Source organism: Polychytrium aggregatum (assembly GCF_025602895.1).
Source record: "Polychytrium aggregatum strain JEL109 chromosome Unknown BJ171scaffold_42, whole genome shotgun sequence".
NCBI lineage: Eukaryota > Fungi > Chytridiomycota > Chytridiomycetes > Polychytriales > Polychytrium > Polychytrium aggregatum.
This window is the reverse complement of record NW_026516244.1, coordinates 77,740-95,998: the sequence shown is the minus strand read 5'-3', so window position 1 is coordinate 95,998 and position 18,259 is coordinate 77,740. Positions and strand designations below refer to the sequence as shown.

The 18,259-nt window shown below is 57.7% G+C and overlaps 4 protein-coding genes across 4 annotated transcripts; 2 read left to right on the top strand and 2 right to left on the bottom strand.

Annotated features, from left to right (window-relative positions):
• The first annotated feature begins 119 nt into the window (after positions 1-119).
• Positions 120-6,744, top strand: BJ171DRAFT_519215 (uncharacterized protein). Its single transcript, XM_053112323.1, has 19 exons — positions 120-439; positions 594-624; positions 792-889; positions 982-1,015; positions 1,235-1,255; positions 1,338-1,415; positions 1,507-1,565; positions 1,724-1,890; positions 1,983-2,070; positions 2,206-2,280; positions 2,429-2,475; positions 2,602-2,676; positions 2,849-3,274; positions 3,380-3,470; positions 3,607-3,680; positions 3,765-4,571; positions 4,784-4,870; positions 4,993-6,135; positions 6,331-6,744. Exons 1-19 carry the CDS (start codon positions 343-345, stop codon positions 6,556-6,558), a joined length of 3,726 nt encoding a protein of 1,241 aa, XP_052963200.1. The 5' UTR covers positions 120-342; the 3' UTR covers positions 6,559-6,744.
• On the bottom strand, positions 6,679-8,600 carry BJ171DRAFT_562666 (Quinolinate phosphoribosyl transferase). The gene is made up of 3 exons (XM_053113276.1): positions 8,370-8,600; positions 7,747-8,265; positions 6,679-7,571 (listed from the first exon to the last, which is right to left on the bottom strand). Exons 1-3 carry the CDS (start codon positions 8,539-8,541, stop codon positions 7,015-7,017), a joined length of 1,248 nt encoding a protein of 415 aa, XP_052963199.1. The 5' UTR covers positions 8,542-8,600; the 3' UTR covers positions 6,679-7,014.
• On the bottom strand, positions 8,601-12,731 carry BJ171DRAFT_519211 (uncharacterized protein). The gene is made up of 9 exons (XM_053112322.1): positions 12,229-12,731; positions 11,804-12,056; positions 11,314-11,554; positions 10,984-11,166; positions 10,744-10,826; positions 10,309-10,625; positions 9,463-10,128; positions 8,873-9,253; positions 8,601-8,784 (listed from the first exon to the last, which is right to left on the bottom strand). The coding sequence occupies exons 1-9, from the start codon at positions 12,461-12,463 to the stop codon at positions 8,717-8,719; spliced, it is 2,427 nt and encodes an 808-aa protein (XP_052963198.1). The 5' UTR covers positions 12,464-12,731; the 3' UTR covers positions 8,601-8,716.
• A 606-nt stretch (positions 12,732-13,337) lies between these two features.
• BJ171DRAFT_218362 (uncharacterized protein) lies at positions 13,338-17,696 on the top strand. Its single transcript, XM_053106451.1, has 13 exons — positions 13,338-13,885; positions 14,198-14,294; positions 14,592-14,753; positions 14,937-15,050; positions 15,235-15,398; positions 15,519-15,626; positions 15,762-15,786; positions 15,934-16,060; positions 16,213-16,430; positions 16,525-16,662; positions 16,763-16,936; positions 17,107-17,214; positions 17,379-17,696. The coding sequence occupies exons 1-13, from the start codon at positions 13,463-13,465 to the stop codon at positions 17,582-17,584; spliced, it is 2,064 nt and encodes a 687-aa protein (XP_052963197.1). The 5' UTR covers positions 13,338-13,462; the 3' UTR covers positions 17,585-17,696.
• Positions 17,697-18,259: the final 563 nt, after the last annotated feature.

Sequence of the window (18,259 nt, the reverse complement as noted above, 5' to 3'; positions counted from 1 at the left end):
CGGCGCGGTCCACGTGCACACCCGCACACTCGATCCACGCACTCGATCCGGCTGCTGGTTCCATAACGTCCCGTTTTGGAAGGCGGTGCTCTCGCCCGCCGAGAACTCCCTCGGGGTCAGGGCATCCCAATCCCGCCTCAACCCCATCTCGGCCCGTCCCAACCCGTCCCTCCTGGCGACTGGCTCTGCATCTCCCTGCAGCCACCCACCCGTACGCTCTCTTGGATCGGCCTCGGCGAAGCACTCATCTGCTCCTCGCATTCGCTCGATCGACTGCTGCGGCAACCACCACCACAACAACACCACCGCCACAACAACACCACCACCGCCGCCGCCGCCGTCATGGAAGCCTCGGTCTGCCATCCGCGCATGCTGGTGCATCTTCATGGCCCCGCCTCGAATTCCGTTTTTGGGCACACCCGCCAATCGTTCAAGCTGCGTATGTGCATCGCTCCTCCCCGCTCGAGATCGCTATCGTCGTTGCTGCGCTGCGATGCGCCTTGATGTGCATCGATAGCGTGTCAGTTGTCTTTTGTCGCTTACCAACACGGCCGATTCGCCCGTAACATCTCATCTGCTTCAAACACATTCAGCCGCAAGTGTGTCTCCGTCGACGGGAGAAAGGTACTCGATCCATACGCTGGAGCAAGCTCAATATTGTGCAGCGATCACTGCTCGAGCAGCCGGACCGGAGCCCACCGCTAGGTCCATGCGCTCCATTCGATTCTGGCATGTCGCTGACGCCTCTTGACGACCCCACACTTCGTTCTCGGCAACGGCTCTTGATCCAGACACATTGCCGTCGACCAGTGCCTGGACTCGTCAGCAACCTGCGCTGGATTCGTCCAGGAGTCGCAGCTAGATTCACTCGCTCTGGAGGCCGTCAATGGTATTGGTCGCACGCCCGTCCTCATCAGTAGCTGATCCCGCTGGGTTGCGATGACTCTGGAGATTCTCTAATGGCTTCCTGATCTCCAATAGGAAGAGTCGTTGGGCTATTTTCCTCATCCCTCGGGTATGGTCTCGCTCATGCTTCTCAATCAAACAACCCGGCAGAGCACCGCAATCGGCTTGACCAGAGCGATCTCCACCACAAGTCCTGCCATCCGACGTGGTTTGCGGATCTCCAAGCAGCGGGACGGCCGTCCAATCCCCCCTCCAGCTGTCTTGCGTGTCCTCACCATGCTAATCACGTTTCCGTATCGTATCCTCCCTCTTGATTCTGTCGCTCCAGCCACCACTTTGACTACCAAAGGTATTGATCGCGGTCGCTCTCTACATGGATCCGGGGCGGAGGATTACCCGATTGCATGATTTACCTTTCTATTGGGCACCAGCTCGTCGATCTTCATGCAGATTGTTGAGGAGCTGAGTCGGATCACTACTTCAAGCCAAGATATTGCTGTTTCGTTTTGGTAGGCAAGGGTCGCGCACTTGGTCGTCGTCAGGCCATGCATTGCATACGAAAGCCGACCCGTACTCATTGCGCCACCGACTTGCCTGTAGCTACCTGCTTGCCACCGATACCAAGTGCTTTGATCTTCTGGCACAAAAGAATGTGGATGGTCAGTTCATGGTTGATGCCTGTCTCCGCCAGCAAAGTCTCGCCTGGTCCAGATCAACTCGACGGGCGCATTCGGCCTATTCTTGCATTGGCTGGGTCGACGATGAGCTTTTCCATCGAACTGATGGTGCAACACTCTTTTCCATGCCATCCAACCAGTGCCAGCGCACGTGCCAACCAACTTTCACGGGCTTTTCTCAAAGACGGACAACTCCTTGGCTGCGGTAAAGGAGGTTCTGGCTCAAGGATGCTCCTCACCATTTGTGCTGGGCATCCGTCTCGAATGCAAGCAATCGGTCTATCGCACCTACGGATCGCTCTATCTGGTACTATATTCCTGCACTCAAACGATTGGCGCATTTCCTACGCTGTGCGAATGGTGTTGACAGCCGATGCTAACGGGTCCCGCCTGGTGCAGGTGGAGCTTGGGTATCCTCTGTTCAAGGGCGACCTCTCTATGGCTAGCCAGGCTCCTAACGCGCTCTTCAAGACCATCAAAGTCATGAGTACGTGCATGCCATGCGCGTGTTGTTTCAGTCGTGGGCAGCCATTTGACCATACCGACAGGCGCGAGCGTGTACGCATGGTATCTCTGTGCTGTGGCTGCTCCATTTGCATTCACTAATGTTGCATCCATCCAGCCAAAATCGGTTCGATGCTCTCGGGTACCGGGAACCTGCCCTACGAGGAATCGGCGCTGACGACAATCACATCCGGTGAGTCGCTCGAGCCAGACTGACAGTAAAAATCCGGGGCTTTTGCTCGTGTACACAACTTTGCTATGCTTGGTTGCGGTGAGCTCACCCCCGCGCACCGTCCACTGTGCACATCTGTGTTTTCGTTCTCGTTTGCGCGTGTAATTAGAGCTGCTCGGCGGGAGTGGTAAAGCAACGTTTCTCTTTCACATCGATGTAAGTCCCGCTGCTGTCGGTGCATCCAAGCGGTTGCGTTTCCAGAGGATCGATCGGTTCGGCAGTACATCTGCTGTTGCTTGGGCTGGTGCTCTGTCACTGACTTCAGCCACTTGACGGGTCCAGGCAACCGAAGCGTCGCCCAACGTTGCGACCATGGCTGACTTCATCGAGATCTGGAAGAAAGTCAAGATACGCCAGGTAAATGTCCTCGGGCTTGGTTCACATGCCCGTCTCATGCCACCCGCATATGTCCACAGCCACAGGCCTCAGTTGTTCCGGTTTGTTGCGGTCCCATCAGCGCGGGTAGTCCACCGATCCGTATGGCGATGTAACGGGCTCTGACTAACTGTGCTGAATTGCGGCGTTGCAGAGAGTCTCTTTCCGTGACCCTCGGGTCCGGTACTTGGAAGAACTCTCGAGCACACGCGAGGAACAAAGCTGGCAGCTCCACCAGAAAATCAGCGCGCAATTAGCCCAAACGATGGAGGTGGAGAGCCAACTTTCAGAGCGGAACGAGTTTATCGAGAAACTTGAACACCAGCTCCAGCACTGCGAGATGCAGGTGCAATCCAGCCAAACACTGGCTGAGTCGCTCAGGTCCGAGCTTCAGCAAAAGGAGAGTGCCTGGCGTGCTAAATTCCAAGATTATCGGTCCAAGCGCTCGAGCGAGCTCAAAGAACTCTCTGTCAAGGCCGAGACGACCGAGTGGGGCTGGAAGCAAGACGTGGCTATTCTCGAGGCCTGTCTGAAGGATCGCAACACTCGTCGCAGGCTCGATGCGGACGACAATCGAAGGGTGTGCTTTATATTTCCTGCTTGCAGCCGTTTAGAGAGTTTCACGAGATGGCGCTGATCTCGATCTTCAGAATCCATATTGACGCGACACATGTCCGTTGCCTAGCTTATTCTCGAAGCCAACGTCTGGATCAGCAACTCCCAGCGTAAAACCGAGGAGTGGAAGCTGCTGTATGCGAATCTTCATAATCTCTTCAGTAAGGCATCTTGCTCCGCTGCTATGGCTTGGACTGGAGAATTTGACTCGGATCGGGCTAGGTAGCACGATCGTCCTTGGATTGAGTTGGGCTGAGAATTGTACATCTGACCAAGCCGCGACTTTCTCATTGTAAGACCTCAAGTCCGATGAGCTTATCGAGTCGCAGTCCCAGTTGGACGAGTATAGGGCTGAAATCACCCGTCTTGAGGTAAATTTCTGTCGTGAACCCACTTGCTATTGCGACTGGATCGGTGCTGATGCCACTACCTCGATCTCTGTCGCATTTGTGCAGACATCACTCAGCAACTCCGAGGTGCGATGGCTGGACCGATGCACTACTCTGGAGGGGCAGATTCAGCATATCCGCCACGAGCATGCCCGCGATATCCACAATCATCAGCAGAGCTTCCGGAAGACGCTGGGCGACACGAAGGAAGCGTTGGGTCGCCAATGGGCTGAGAAAATGGACAGACTAGCGGCCGAGGAGGAGCAGAAGCGCCAGGCCCTCCAAGACGAGATCGAGCTTCTTGATCAGGCCAGCCGAGACCAAAACATGGCACACAAAATCCAGACCGAAGACGCACAGGCTCGCCACCAGCAAGAAATCAGCCAGCTGCACGACGAAAAGCGCAAGTGCAAATCCGACATGGAGGCTGAGCTCCACAAAATGATCACCGAGCACCAGGCCGAGCTTGTCAAGACGCACAGCCAGCACCAAGCCGATCTCGAGAGTGCCCACAACGAGCACGAACAGCATATCCAGCAGCTCGAGCAGAGCCACATGAACGTGAGCCAGCGGCTGCAGGCCCTGGTGGATCAACAAAACGAAAAGCTGAAAGATCTCGAGCGGCAGCAGGCTCGCAGCCGAGGCGAAGCCGCCGACTTGCGTCAGCAGGTCCAGCAACTCAACCAGGCCAACGAGGAAAAGCGCATCATCATCACCGACCTTGAAGTTCAGATCAGCACCTTCAAGAAGGAGAGTCAAGTGTGGGTCCAAAAGCTGATTGAGTCGGAAGCGCTGCGTCTGGAGGAGAAGACCAAGCGGTTTGAGTCGGAGCGCCAGCTCAAGGAGTGCCAAATTGAACTCGAAGTCGCACGGGTATGCGCGGGCGCACTCCTATCTGCGGCACGGCATCGGTTTTGTGATGCAAATACCGCAGGACGACGAAGCATCGGCTGTGTCGAGCATGTGCTGGCGACGGCGAGTGGGTCGTGAGTGCCTTTACAAAACTGACGGTGTGCTTTCTGCTCCTTTTGGCCCCTCGGTCCTGCTCGGTCCTGCTCGGTCCTCTTGTGACTCTAAAATCGCAGGTCCAGAGATCCAGCGACTCTTCCGTCTCGACGCAATCCCTCGAGAACCTGAAGAGCATGCATGATATCGAACGAAAGGCGATGAATGTGTGTGTCTACTTTGATCGCTGGCCTGACATCCCAGCTTTCCCGCTGGCGTCGTTTGTGTCGGGGTCTTTGTCTGTGGTTCCAAGCATCTGGTTGCGCTAACGCCTCTGTTTTGGGTACAGGACCAGATTCGAAACCTCGAGCACGGCTCGCGTCAGGCCCTCAAGCTCCGCGAGGACGCCTTTTCCATGGAGAGGCAGCGCCTCCAGACCCGCATTGATCAGCTAGAGAAGGCAAATCAAGAGTTGCTGCTGGAAAACACCCAGAGGACCGAGTCAGTTGATGCCCGGGCTGCTCGTCCCAAGGCCACAAAGCGGACGCAGCCAAAGACCCAACCTTTGGAGAGCATCCGAGAGGACAGTGAGAGTGCAAGCCCTTCTGTAAGCGCAAGCGAGTCGAACGGACGATCTGGATCAGGATCTGGATCTCGGACAGGGCCGGCGGCTGGCAGCAAATCGTCGCTGTCCAAGAAACGTTCGGCCGCGCATCTGGACTCGGATCGCACGAGCGTTGTCACCGCCGCGGTTCCGGAAAGCACCCTCACCTCTGTGGCTGCATCAGTGCTTAACAAGAAGAACATTGCTCTGATGAAGAAGCGGTCGAATCAGCCCCTCGAACCCAGCTCTGGCACCACCAGCACCGTCGAAAAGGCAGTCGATGGTGGCCGGAAACCTGGCAGCAGCATTTTCCCGATTGTGGATAGCGACCAGGACGATCCCGACGCCCCGTCGCCACTGCGTGATCGCCTCAACGTCGAGACAGCGCGATCGGGCACTGAAAAGCCCAAGCGAAGTGGGGCCAAGCAAAGCGCCAAAGACCTGCTTGCAGCTCGTGCTGCACTGAACACATCATCCGACGACACCTCCGCTCGTCTTGGGGGTGCGAGCCAGAGCAACGGCTCCGCTGCGGACCACCGCCCGCGACGCCGGGCAGCGCCAACCGCGCAGATGCTCCACGTCGACGATGATGATGATGACAGTTACTCGACCAGCGATATGGTGGAGTACCATGTGCGCAACCGCAAGTCCATGGCCGTCTCTGCCTCGACTTTGTCCACGACCCACGACAGCGGCATCGCTGAGCCAGAGCCAGAGCCGGAGCCGAGCTCTGATGTGGCTGTCAACCCGCTCACTTCCAAAGAGGCGGATGCAGCCCAAAAACGCAGCCCAGCAGATGGCGACTTTACCTTCCGTGCCCCAGCTCCAGCCCCCAGCGTGCAGACCAAGAAAAAGCGCCGGCTCAATCCCAGAAAATCGATCGACAAGGTCCGTATGGATGCTGTTTGTGCGGGGCTTGAGGAGAGAGAGATGATTTGGCTGTCTCCATGGCTGTGCCTGGCGTTTATCGTTGCGTAGTGCTGGTTACCGTTGCTCATCGTTGCCTGTTTGATTTCCATCCATACTCCCTCTCCACCTCCCGGATCTCATGCTGCGCGAATCTCGGGGCCGCCTCGGACTCAGCCCGCGGCCGATTCCGATGCCGGCTCAGCACCAGAACAGGCATCTGCACCGAGCGGCTCGAGCGCGACAGCCTCCTCCAGCTCCGCGGCGAGGGAGCGGTCAGGTGCATCCGCGGCCACATTCAAGACCATGATGAGCAGCATCTGGAAGAGCCAAAGCAGCGCGCGACGGGCGAACCTGATCCTTGCTGGAGCATCATCGGCAGCACAGTCATCCGCGAATGTATAGAACTGCCTCCGCCTCTTGGCCATGGATCGGGCGCGCTGCCACCCACCACTGAATATATCGCCATCGACCGATACCGCGCACGGCATATCCAGGACGTTGTGCGTCCGCCGCGAGGAGCGATGGTGGCGAATGCGTATGCTCATTGTTGACCACAAAGAGACAAGACAGCGCCGTTGGCAGAGCTCAAAGATGTCGCGTTTCATTCGGATCAAGCTGTGATTGCAAGGGTGGCGGCAGACGCAGTGGTGGACAGATCGAGCAAAATTGCGGAAAGGATTGAAGCGGGCGGGCGTGGCGGTAACTCGGTGGCTGGAAGAGCTGCAATTCAACTCATGGGTGCTTGAGCAAGTGTAAAATGGGTCACGACTTGACTTGCTTGGGCTGTGATGCCCAAGAAGCTCCAGGTCAAGGGGGAAAGGGTACTCTCCTCGTCTGTCCCTCTCTGTTGAGATCGGCTTAGTTGGCGGCTTGTCGACCAAAGGTGGCCAGAGCCTTCTTGACAGCCTCGGGATCGCCTTGGTACTTGCCAACGTCGTCGCTGAGCTTGACGACGTATTCTCCATCGACCTGGTAGAGCTTGATGACGATGTTGACAGCTTTGCTCTTCTGGCCCTCGAGCCGCTTTCCCGTGGCTTGGTCGACTCGATCAAAGTCGTTGGTCAGGAAGGTGCCAATGCCAAAGAGGGCCTTGATGCCCTCGCCATTCTCCCGGATCAAGCGCGCGAGCTCGATGCATTTTGCAGTGTTGAGCGAGTCTGAAAACACCAGAGCCTTGCCCGCGGGACTGATGCCGAGCTTGCGGTAGTGGTTCATGGCAAGATCGAAAAAGACCTTGGGGTCGCCCGAGTCCTGGCGCAGCCCGTCAAAGCCGTTTGCCAGGGCGGCATCAAAGTCCTCAAAGAAGACCTGGGTTCCGAAGGTGTCTGTAAGAGCGGTTTTGAAGTGTCTTGGATAGGCCTCGAGCCATTTGCGGAGGGCATTCCTGTTGGCGTGGAGCAAGTCCCTCTCCAGGACTGCATCAGCGGCAGCAAAAGAAGATCGAGCCGGGAATGATGAGATTTGTGAGAGCGACACGGGATCGCAGAGAGGGAGAGCGAGGGAGAGCGAGAAGGAAAGCGAGAGCGATCGATTTTGCGTCTGTTGGGCGCTTTCTGCATGAGGGGGGCAACGGCGGCAGTGAATCCGTACCAGAGACAGCCATGGTCCATTCGTGGGCGACGGTGCCGATGGGCGGCACGCCGTACTTCATCGCAAGATAGACGTTGCTGGTTCCCGTGAATTGGCCTGAGCCTTGGAGCTGGCCGCTTTGGGAGCCCTCGACGAGGGCCCTTACGACGGTGTCTTGGGTCTTGAAGGACCGGCGCCGGCGGGTGCCAAAGTCGGAGAAGACGCAGCCGTTGCCGACAAGCAGCTGCAGCTTCTCGTATGCCCGCTCGAACTGGCCCTTGCTGGTCCAGTTGCGGTCCATGTGGGCAAAATACACCTCCGAGACGAGCGCCAGAACGGGCACCTCGAAGAGGATGACCTCGCTCCATTTGCCGCTGATCTCGATCTGGACCTGGCCCGTGGTGTCGTCGAGCTGGCAGCTCACGGCGTCGGGATCGAAGCGGAACCGATCGAGATACTCGATGTACTCGGGCTCGAAGTACGGGCATTTGTTGGTCAGGTACGCCTTTTCGTCCAAAGTCAGGCGCAGGTTGGCGAATCCTGGTGGGCGGGTGCAAGTGGTTGGTCAGAGTGAACATGGTAGCGAGCGGTTCAGCAAGTCACCCTCAGCAGTGCGCATCGGCACAGGATGGAGATGGGGATACCTTTGATGGAGGCAACGAGCTGCTCAAAGCCAGGCCGGTCGAACCTCATAGAAGGGTCGCGGTTTTTGAAGCGATAGACAACATGGGCGTTTGGATACAGCTTCAAGACGGCCTGCTGCATGCCAAACTTGTATAGATCGTTGTCAAGGATAGAGACGAGAGCGACGGACATGGCGGCTGATGGGAAAGCGGGAGATGCGATGGAGGGAGCAGAGGTGGGAGGCGAAAGGGGCGGACGAAATGGAACGAAAGAAGCCCGCTGTCGAGGGGACGAGGCCGCGCTTTATTTCAGTACCATCAGCCACCCAACCACCCACACAGCCCCTCTCACCGCGGGCCGCCAGCCTTCATGCCCGCTTGATGAAGCTCCTGTGGAGATTGCTGGATTCCTGTGCTTCGCGTACAGCAGAGAGATCTGACCACCCACCGACGGAAGCGTGAACATCCAACGTTAGTTGTATGGACAGCGGAATACATACATCCATGCAAGAGGCTCTACTTACAATCGCTCAAGCGCGGCGACCCCGGATGGGACGGGAGATATGGGTTGATTGGCCGGAACTGCATGGACGAATCGATAGCTCCCAAGACGGCGCTGTTGCGCTTGTGACTTGGACCCGAGCGGGCGTCTTCGTTTGGAGGCGATGGAAGCAGCTGGCCCTGGGCGGCAGAAGGCGCTGCATAGGGCACGGATCGAGACGTCTGCTGGACTGCCAAGAACGGGCCTTGGGGAGCAGGGCGGTCCTTTCCCGAGGGACGAAGGCCCTGGGCAAGCATTCGCGGGTTGAGCTGCTGCAGAAAGTCGTAAGGAGAAACCGGAAGGGCCCGAGGCCCAGGCGGAACAGACGCCTGGGTCTGGACGAAAGCATGATCGGCGTCGTTATCTGTTGCGTGGCATAGCAAGCAACGCAGGACGGAAACGGTGTTAGCCTGGATGATCGGACAGACGCAGGCACAGCAGCCACGCAGCTGGTGTCGTTGCAGAGAGCTTTTTGAGAGCGGGACGGACTCGAAGCAGCGCAAGCGGGTTGGCAAGGACATGGATGGGCTCCGTCGTCCGCGTCGTCCGGACCATGCGTCTGCGGGTGCCTACCGAAGGAATGATAGATCGACGTGTCTGGGCCTGGCGAGCGTGCCGGGTCAACCATCGAGTCAGAGACCACGTCGGCGTCGATAGAGCCAAGGCTAAACTCGCTGCAGATGGATTTGTGCTTATTTGAAGAGAATATCATGCTCTGGTTAAACGAAAGCTGGTCATCGGAGCGATGGCCGTTGAGGTTGCGAAACGAATCGTTGCCGGGGGCCACCAGGCCATGCAGCCGCTGGTCGGGCACGATGCCGGTGTGATGTCTTGGGATGCCCGGATCGGCCTGCAGCAGCTCCGGAGGCAGAAACCGAAGCGGCATGGCTCGAGGGGGCGGGGAGGGCTGGGGCGACAACGGCCGGGGTTCCTGGGCCTGGACTTGGTTTGGTAGTGAGTGATGGGCAACCACCGGGGCTGCAGGATGGACAAGGTCGAGCAGGTCCTTGGCCTTCCCGAGTATGTATGAAAACCCATGATGACCCCTACTAAAGTGGACCGAGTCGTCGTGCGAGTCAAGGGTGGCATTCAGGAAGTGCGAGGCACCGGTGCGATCGAGCGAGCCCAGATCGCCCAACACACCGCCGGACAAGCGGGTGTGGTCGCTATCGGCTCTTGTGTCCTGGGCTGTGGAGAATCTCTTGTCGGCAGAGATGTAGGTCGTCGGGGCAGTGGGTTCTGGTGCGTTGGAGACAAAGCAATTGCGGCAGGCAGTTTGGGACGAAAGCGAGTGTTGGGGTCAGAGAGACAGTTGAAGAAGGCAGGACGAAGCGAGACGCTGCGATTGAGCGACAGCAGCTCTGTCGACGAGGACGCAACGATCTGTCCCAGCCGTGCTTTCGATGCTGGACATCATACCTCGGTTTGGAGGCTTGATCGAGACCTTCAGTCTGGCGTCCCCAACCGCATAATGGCCATCGGCCCGAGAGGAGTTTAGCCACGGCAGCTGGCTCGTGCGCGGTGACGTTGCCGTGCTTCTGACGGGCGATGGAGAACGAGCCCTGGACTTGGCGAGGGTCACAACATCCTTTGGCGAATCATCTTCGTCCCAGACCTCGCTGGGATCTTGCGGCTCATATAAACCGGTGTGCTTGCGCCCGGTGACATTCTGGAGAGGTGGCGGCTCGATCGACGATGGGTGATAGATGCTCACGGGTATGACGAGTTTGATGTCTCTGGCAAAGCAGCCGATGAAGAACGCAGTAAAATGATTAGTCGGCTTTCAATAGACATTCAGCGAGCTTGGTGAGAGGTTGACCATGCGGTGGCAGCCACCCATTATCGCTGGTATACCTGAAATAGCCAATGTGAAGAGCCACGGTGATATAGCACGTCACGGTCGCCAAGTTGGTATTTTCGACAGTGAACACCTGGGGCTGGAGGAGAAAAGGTAGGGGGGGGGAGCAAACCAATGGATTAATAGTGCATTTTGATGATGGACCGCAATGTCAGCGAGTGCACTGCTCAACCCAACCAAGGCTTTGCATACGAGATCAGGCGTGCTGCCAGCCATATTGCTCCAGATATACTGACCGGCACGTGAAGGGTGATGATTTTTGTCCTCTCCTCATAGGGATCGACGGTGAAGTCCTTGGGCACAATCTCGGAGGAAACCGCCTCATCTGTATATGACTTTGATGGGCCGTTGCTTTTCTCCTCGCAATCATCGACCAGAAGTGTCAATTTGCGCTCCAGGGTGGCGCGGAAGCCGAGAGCCTATGTCCATGGTTCGAGACATATCATGGCACATCAATTGTGCGATGGGGTATGGAGACAGCCAGCTATTAGCTCGACGATCGCTGACGCCGTCGAGATGACACCGCTACCAGAGTTGTAGTGCACCGCCGAGGCCCCATGGCATACCTTCTGCCTCTTGGTGTCGTTTCGGACACCGACTTGCAGGTTGATCTCGCCGCCAGCCTTAACGACCTGGTTCGCTATCACTCCTTTAAGTATAAAGCCCTGTTCTTCTCGCTGGTCGAACAGGGCCGGAGATCCAATAGCGAGAGGGTGTGAAGGGATGGCAGGTCCAGCACTGGCAACAAAGGCTTCAACAGTTTGCAGGATGGTGTCACTTCGCCCGTTCTGGCAAAATTCGACAACACTGGTGATCAAGGTCGAACAGAGGACATGTCAGCGAAGCTACGGCAGTCATGTGGGCATCGGACAGGTGCTGGTGCTGGTGCTGGTGCTGGTGCTGGTGCTGGTGCTGGTGCTGGTGCTGGTGCTGGTGCTGGTGCTGGTGCCGGTGCCGGTGCCGGTCGGCTGGGCCGATAATCCAAGCCAAGCGCTGCCCGTTGGCAATCCACTCCCACGAAAATACAAAAAGTACAATCATGGCGAGGAATCCTACCCAGTGACGACATATCGCAGGGCCGCCAGGTTGGTGGATTTGTAGAGCAGGGGATCCTTGTACTTGAATGAGCCGGGGGAGTCGGCAGGCAACTTGAAGGCGAACACAAAGGTCGTCTTGCCCTTATTTGCGGTCCACATGCCGTTCTGGAGCGGACCATGCACGGCCGGTGAAGGGGGCGTGTCCAGCGATTGAAAGACCTCGCGAGCAGTCAGGAAGGACGAGCTCTGGGTATAGTCTTTGTCGTTGAGTTCTGGTTTTGGAGAGATCAAGTGAGATTGGCAGGAATCGAGTGAGATTGGCAGGCGCTCGGTTCGGATTGGCAGGTATCGAGCGAGGTTGGCAGGTCCTCGATTCGCGCCAACAAAGGAGAGCCGCACGGCGTATCCAGCCAGACCATGGGTATAGTTGTGCGCCGCACTCACCTTCGTATCCCATGAGCTCCACGGCGATGGTTCCAAGACGCAGGCTGCGCGAGGTGGAAGAGGTAACATCGAGGCTTCCATAGATCATGCTCCCGGCGACAAAGATCTCCGAGTCAAGACTGATGTTGACCTTGAGTTTGTTGGATCTGCCGGGCGTGGTTGGCAATGGGTTGAAGTCCAGCGGATCGCGTGATAGCCTGTGGCCGGCCGACCGGGCAGTCTCAAACACAGACATGGTTCGGATTGGCGACTTGACGGGTTTGATAGTCTCGGTGGACTCGGTCGGAGAGAGTAGATAGGGGGCCCAATCACGGATGCTGGCCGAGCAGGCACGAGAGGCGATCTTGGCGAGACGGAGGCGGAAAAGGAGAAAGACACCGCAGGGAATCGGGCAGGGGACAGCGGGAATATATACCTGTGCTGGTGCAGGTGTTAATACGGGGCGGGGCGGGAGCTCGCTCCGACAGACCGATCAAGCGGCTCGGGCCAGGGAGCGATGGAGGCCGCCGAGGGGAACATGGAGGAGGAAGGGTCGGGCGGAGCGGCCAAACTCCGCCGCCAGCGCGCGTGTGTGTGTGCGGCTGTACCACCGCCGTGACCTGCCAGAGCTGTGTGTGTGTGTTGTGCCACAGGCGACTCGTTCTCGCTCGGGTGTCCTCGGCTGCTCTCGCCAGCGACCTCGGTCTGGCAGAGAGGACGGGGGATGTTGGCTCAGTCGCGGCTGGCGGCTGGCACATGAGACAGCGCGGCAGGCAGCCTTGTGTGACGACGGTCTAAATATGGGTGCACCGGCAAGCGCAGGCAGGCGGGTGTGTGGGCGGAGCAGCGGCCCTGTGCGAGTCGGACGCGCACGAATGATACATGTGTGCGACCGAGAGTGTGACAGAAGGCAAAGCGCTGCTGCATTGGGGCAGTGGAGCAGTGGAGCAGTGCCGCATGGCTCCGCGGCCACGACACAGTCCCACGCAGTCCCACACAGTCCCACACAGACACACGCTCTCTCTCGCGCCGTCTCGCTCGCCGCCTCGCTCGCCCTCGTCCTCGTCTCCTGTCTTGGTTCCCAAAAAAGCACACAGCCCTGCCAGTCCTTTTTTTCGGTCTCCTGGTCGGCATTGCCCTGAATTGCATCCTCCCACGGTTGTCTTCGTTGCCGTCTGGTCTCCAGAACGCATCCCCTCGCTCGCCTTCCTCCTCCCGCTCTGCCTGCATCTGCCCGGCCTCGGTCTTCTCAAGCATGCCCGGATTCAACCTCTTTGGCTCCTCGTCAGCCGCCCCGTCCTCTCCGTCCTCCCCCGCCGGCAGCTCGACGAAATCCCTCCGAAAGCAGCAGCAGCAGCAGCCCTCCTCCGCCGACGCCTCGACCCTGATTGCCGGCTCTTCCGACATCGATATGGCCCACTCGCTCCACCAGCTCTCCCCGGTCGCATCGCCATCAGCTGCCTCCTTCCCGTTCCCGGGCCAGCATCCCAATCCCATCGCCCCTCTCACCACCCCCCCTCCCACGGACTCGTACGAATGCGCCCAGCTCGCCCAGGAGAAGTACGCATATGCCGAGCGATTACTGTTTGGTCGGAACGGCGTCGCCAGGAACGAGGTGCTTGCTGTCGTCTATCTCAAGGAGGCTACATACAAGCACGAGAGTCACTCGATGGCCCAGGTGTGTTGCCGACCCTCGCTTTCTCGCTCGCGCTACCATCCGGTTGGCAGGCCGTTTGCATCCTATATCGCATTCATCCGACCGGAAGGGCAGTGTTCGTGCCAACGAGTCATCGATGGAGCTTATTGACGGCACTCGACGACGGGACCGACTGGATGGGGCCGTGTCCATGAGCCCTGCTGCCGGAGCCGGTCCAGTTATCCACCATCCCCGGGATCCACTCCAGAGGCTTTGTGATCCGTCCATTGGGGACTGATCGTCTCCCTGAGCCGGTTACTTCGTTGGCGCTGACCCCCACGCTGTCTCCCACAGGCCGTCCTGGGATTCTGCACCGAATTCGGTCTCGGGATCGAGCAGGATTTCAAAGCATCAGAGAACCTGTACATTTGCGCAGCACTCAAGGGCAACGGTAGGATACTGTCGATGCTGCCTTTTGGTCGCAGTCTTCTTGAATATTGCTCGCCCGATGTTTCTGTGCAGCTGGATATCCTCTCGATCGGCGACACTCCCCTCGACAGATGGCCTCCTCTCCCTCCTCATGGACGACAGCAATGGCTGTTCCGATCACGGAGGGGGTGGCGCTAGTCCCATCGACGATCCAACCGTACCGTCATCCTGGCTGTGCTGGCTGTGCTTCTGTGCTAGCTGTTGGCCCTGCCTTGCTTACCCTGTCGGACTGCCCGCCGTGCATATGTGATCGCCCCAGGTCTGGCGCAGGCTCGCCTCGCCTTTCTGAGGCGATACGGCCGTCCTTCTGTCAAAATCGATCGAGTGGAGGCCGAAGACTGGATCCGCCGCGTGAACGAGCAAGGCCCAGATGCAATCTCTTGGCTCTTCAAGGCTGCTAATGAGGACAACCATCCTGCTGGTGAGCGTGCTCTTCACCACCCGCCCGCCTACCCACGATCCCGAGTGTCATTGCAATCATTGGGCCGTTTTACTGTCGCCGGCACGGATCCCTCTGTTCTCTCGCATTTTCTGTCCGCGCTTGCTTCCTCGAACAACTGTTTCGATGGCTCGGCACCTGCCCTAACCCTCGGTGCAATTCCAGCAAACTATGCCCTCGGTGTCTGCTACCACGATGGCGTTGGCGTCAACAAGGATCCCGCGACCGCTGTCTACTACTACAAGCGGTCGGCTGCTGCTGGCCAGCCCCGCGGTGAAGGTCTGTAGCATCGGCAGCATCGGCAGCATCGGCAGCATCGGCAGCATCGGCAGCATCGGCAGCATCGGCAGCATCGGCACGGAGCTTGCTGGGAAGGTCTGCCGTCCCTCCGAATGGACGCGCCTCCCACGGGCATTCCATCGGAGAATCGTTTCTGACATTGCTGGCTTCTCAATCGCTCCAGGCATCCTTGGCTACTGCTACGGCGAGGGCTTCGGTGTGGAAAAGGATGAGAAGAAGGCATTCGAGCTGTATTACAAAGCTGCTAATAGCCGCGAGTCCGTGTCGATGTACAACGTGGCTCACTGCTACGAGGAGGGTGTCGGCGTGACTCGCGATCTCGCGGAGGTGAGCTGTCCGTCTCTGTGCTCATCGTGTCCCGGATCTACCGATCGTCAATGATCTGGGCTTTGCAGTTCATATCCGCTGATACTGACTCATCGATGGCGCGTCTTCATCGTTTCCCAGGCGATCAAATGGTATACCCAGTCGGCCATCTTGGGCAACTGCTACGCCCAGAATAGCTTGGGCTACATGTACGAAGAAGGGCTCGGCGTCGAAAAGAATGAGGGACAGGTAAGCCGTCAGCGATATGGCTGCACGTGCAGCGGCGACATGATCATCGATGCTGGCAGAGCTGCAAGAGCGCACCCTCGATCCATCAGCCGCTCACCCTCAGTCTCGATGCTCGCTTTCATCGTCGCCAACAAGGCCGTGCACTGGTACAAGCTGTCCGGTAAGCTACTCACCTTGAGAGACCGGCTCCACACGGCGGCACTGACCGAAAGTGTCCTCAGCGACTGCCGTTTGAGAGCAAAGAGTGGTAGCTCCAGCCCTGCCCTCGTTCTCACCACTTGTTGCCTTACATGCCCACATTCTCCAGCCGAACAAGGATATCCTTGGGCACAGTGCAATCTGGGATTCTGTCTGCAGAATGGTATTGGTGTGCAGAAGGACGAGCGGCAAGGTGCCTACTGGTACCAGCAGGCCGCCATTCAAGGCCACTCGCGGTAAGCACCACATCCAGTCGGACGTCAGCATGTCTGGCTGGCTGCGAGCCGATCTGACTGACGACTTGCCTAGTTCAGCGCGTGCTGTAGCGTTTCTCGCCAATGGGAATGGGCATTGCAGCTGACACCTGGACTTTGATCCTTGCGACCAGCGCCCAGCACAATCTGGGACACGCCTACCAGTACGGCATCGGCGTCGAACAGAACGAAGCCCTTGGCGTGGAGTGGTACAGGCGATCGGCAGCCGCAGGAAACTCCTTTGCCTTGCATTCTCTGGGGTACTGCTACCAGTATGGCATCGGAACGCCTATTGACGAGCGCATGGCCGTGAGGCTCTACACCGAGTCTGCCAAACTGGGACATGCTCCTGGTAAGTTGATTGATCACCCACCGGCAGTGAATCTCGACCCGCTACATCAGGCCTGCAGAGGTCTTTGCTAACAGTCCTTTGAATCCGTTTGTAGCCCAGCTCAGTCTCGGATGCTGCTATCGCAACGCCATCGGCGTCGAGATGAATCATCAGGAAGCCTTCAAATGGATCTACAGAAGTGCTCGCGGGCGCAATGATCTGGCACAAAACACGCTTGGCCACCTCTACGAAGGTATGCCCGGTCTTGGCTGGGACTGTGGCTGTGACTGTGGCTGTAGGCCCAGTTTGGCTCACTCTGTTGCTGTTCTCGTTATCGCCTTGATCGGCAATAGATGGAATCGGCGTCAAGAAGGACATGAAAAAGGCCGTCTACTGGTATACTGTCAGCGCCAAGCAGGGCAACGTCTGGGCTCTGACAAATCTGGCAGTGCTCTACGCCGAAGGCAAGGGCGTCCGAAAAAATCTCAAAGAGTCAGTGCGTCTGTTGCGCCTGGCAGCCAATGCAGGTGGGTATCTGCGCCTTACTATCGCGTGCTTCTCCTTGCATATGCTGAGCTGCTTCTGGAGCGCCTCTCTCTCCAACGGAAGTGGCTGGGCGACATGTGTATGTCCTTGGTGCTGGTGCTCGATGCTTGACCCGTCACTCACCAAGCACAACCCTAATCGCTCGCTCCAGGCCACACCCGCGCCCAGACAAGGCTTGCTCTTCATTTGATGAATGGAGAAGGATGCAATGTCAATCGCGAAGAGGCTGTTGCCTGGTATGAAAAGGCCGCCAACAACGGTATGTACAATGCCATTAGCATCATTAGCATTATCAGCATCATCAGCATCATTAGCATCGTTAGCATCATCAGCATCATTAGCATCATTAGCACCATTAGCATCACTGTCATCACTGTCATCATTGCTATCCTTGTCGCTCACCTTTGGCTCCTCCCTGCACAGGCTCTGTGACTGCAATGTCGGCTCTTGCGAGCTGCTATGAGCTCGGCATTGGATGCACCCGGAACATCGAAACGGCCATCCATTGGTACGAAAAGGCTGCTGCCTGGGGCGACCATGCTGCCTCGGAGCGCCTGGTCGTGCTGATCGCCAACCCCTCTCTGGCAGATAGCCTGTTCCAGTACGGCTACGTCGCCCCTGCCGCCTGATACTTCCCAGTCCATCTCTGGCTGCGTCTGCTGGGTTGCTGGCCGTTTGGTGGCGACGTCCTCTGTGTCCAAGGGCAGCAACGACCCTGGTTCCTGCTCCTTGCCGCAGCCGTCGTCTCTGTGCTGTTTGATTAGACAGTATGATGGCCCCCGCCAACCTGCAGAACAGAGACACCGGTTGGACGCATTGTCTTTATTTTTCACCTTCTCTTTCTTGACTTTGCTATTCTCTCTGCATTTGTTTTCGTCTCGAAGCGAATGCGCTGTCTGGCGGGCCTCCATGTCTCTGCTCGCTCGTTAATTGCTGATGTGTCGCAGCGCTGTCACTGCCATCCTGGTCACTTGTTTGATTCCTTTGTCTCCTCTCTCCTCTCTCTCTCTCTCTCTGTCTGTCTTGATTATCTTTTTGGTCACCATCTTGCCCTTGCTCTCTTTCTCTCTCTCGCTCGCTCACTCTATCTCGCTGTCTATTCTCGAATCGCTCCTGTCTATCATTATTTTGCATGCGTGCGTCTCCTCTCAGCTGGAGACGTTTGTCTCAACCGTCCCTCCCATCCTCCTCTCGCTCCAACGAACGTCCTCCCTCTCTTTACCACTATCATTTTGCTCGGTTCCACTTGCAGAACATAGAAATTGGAGCACAACAGCACCGCCCGATCTCGGATGACCCTCAAT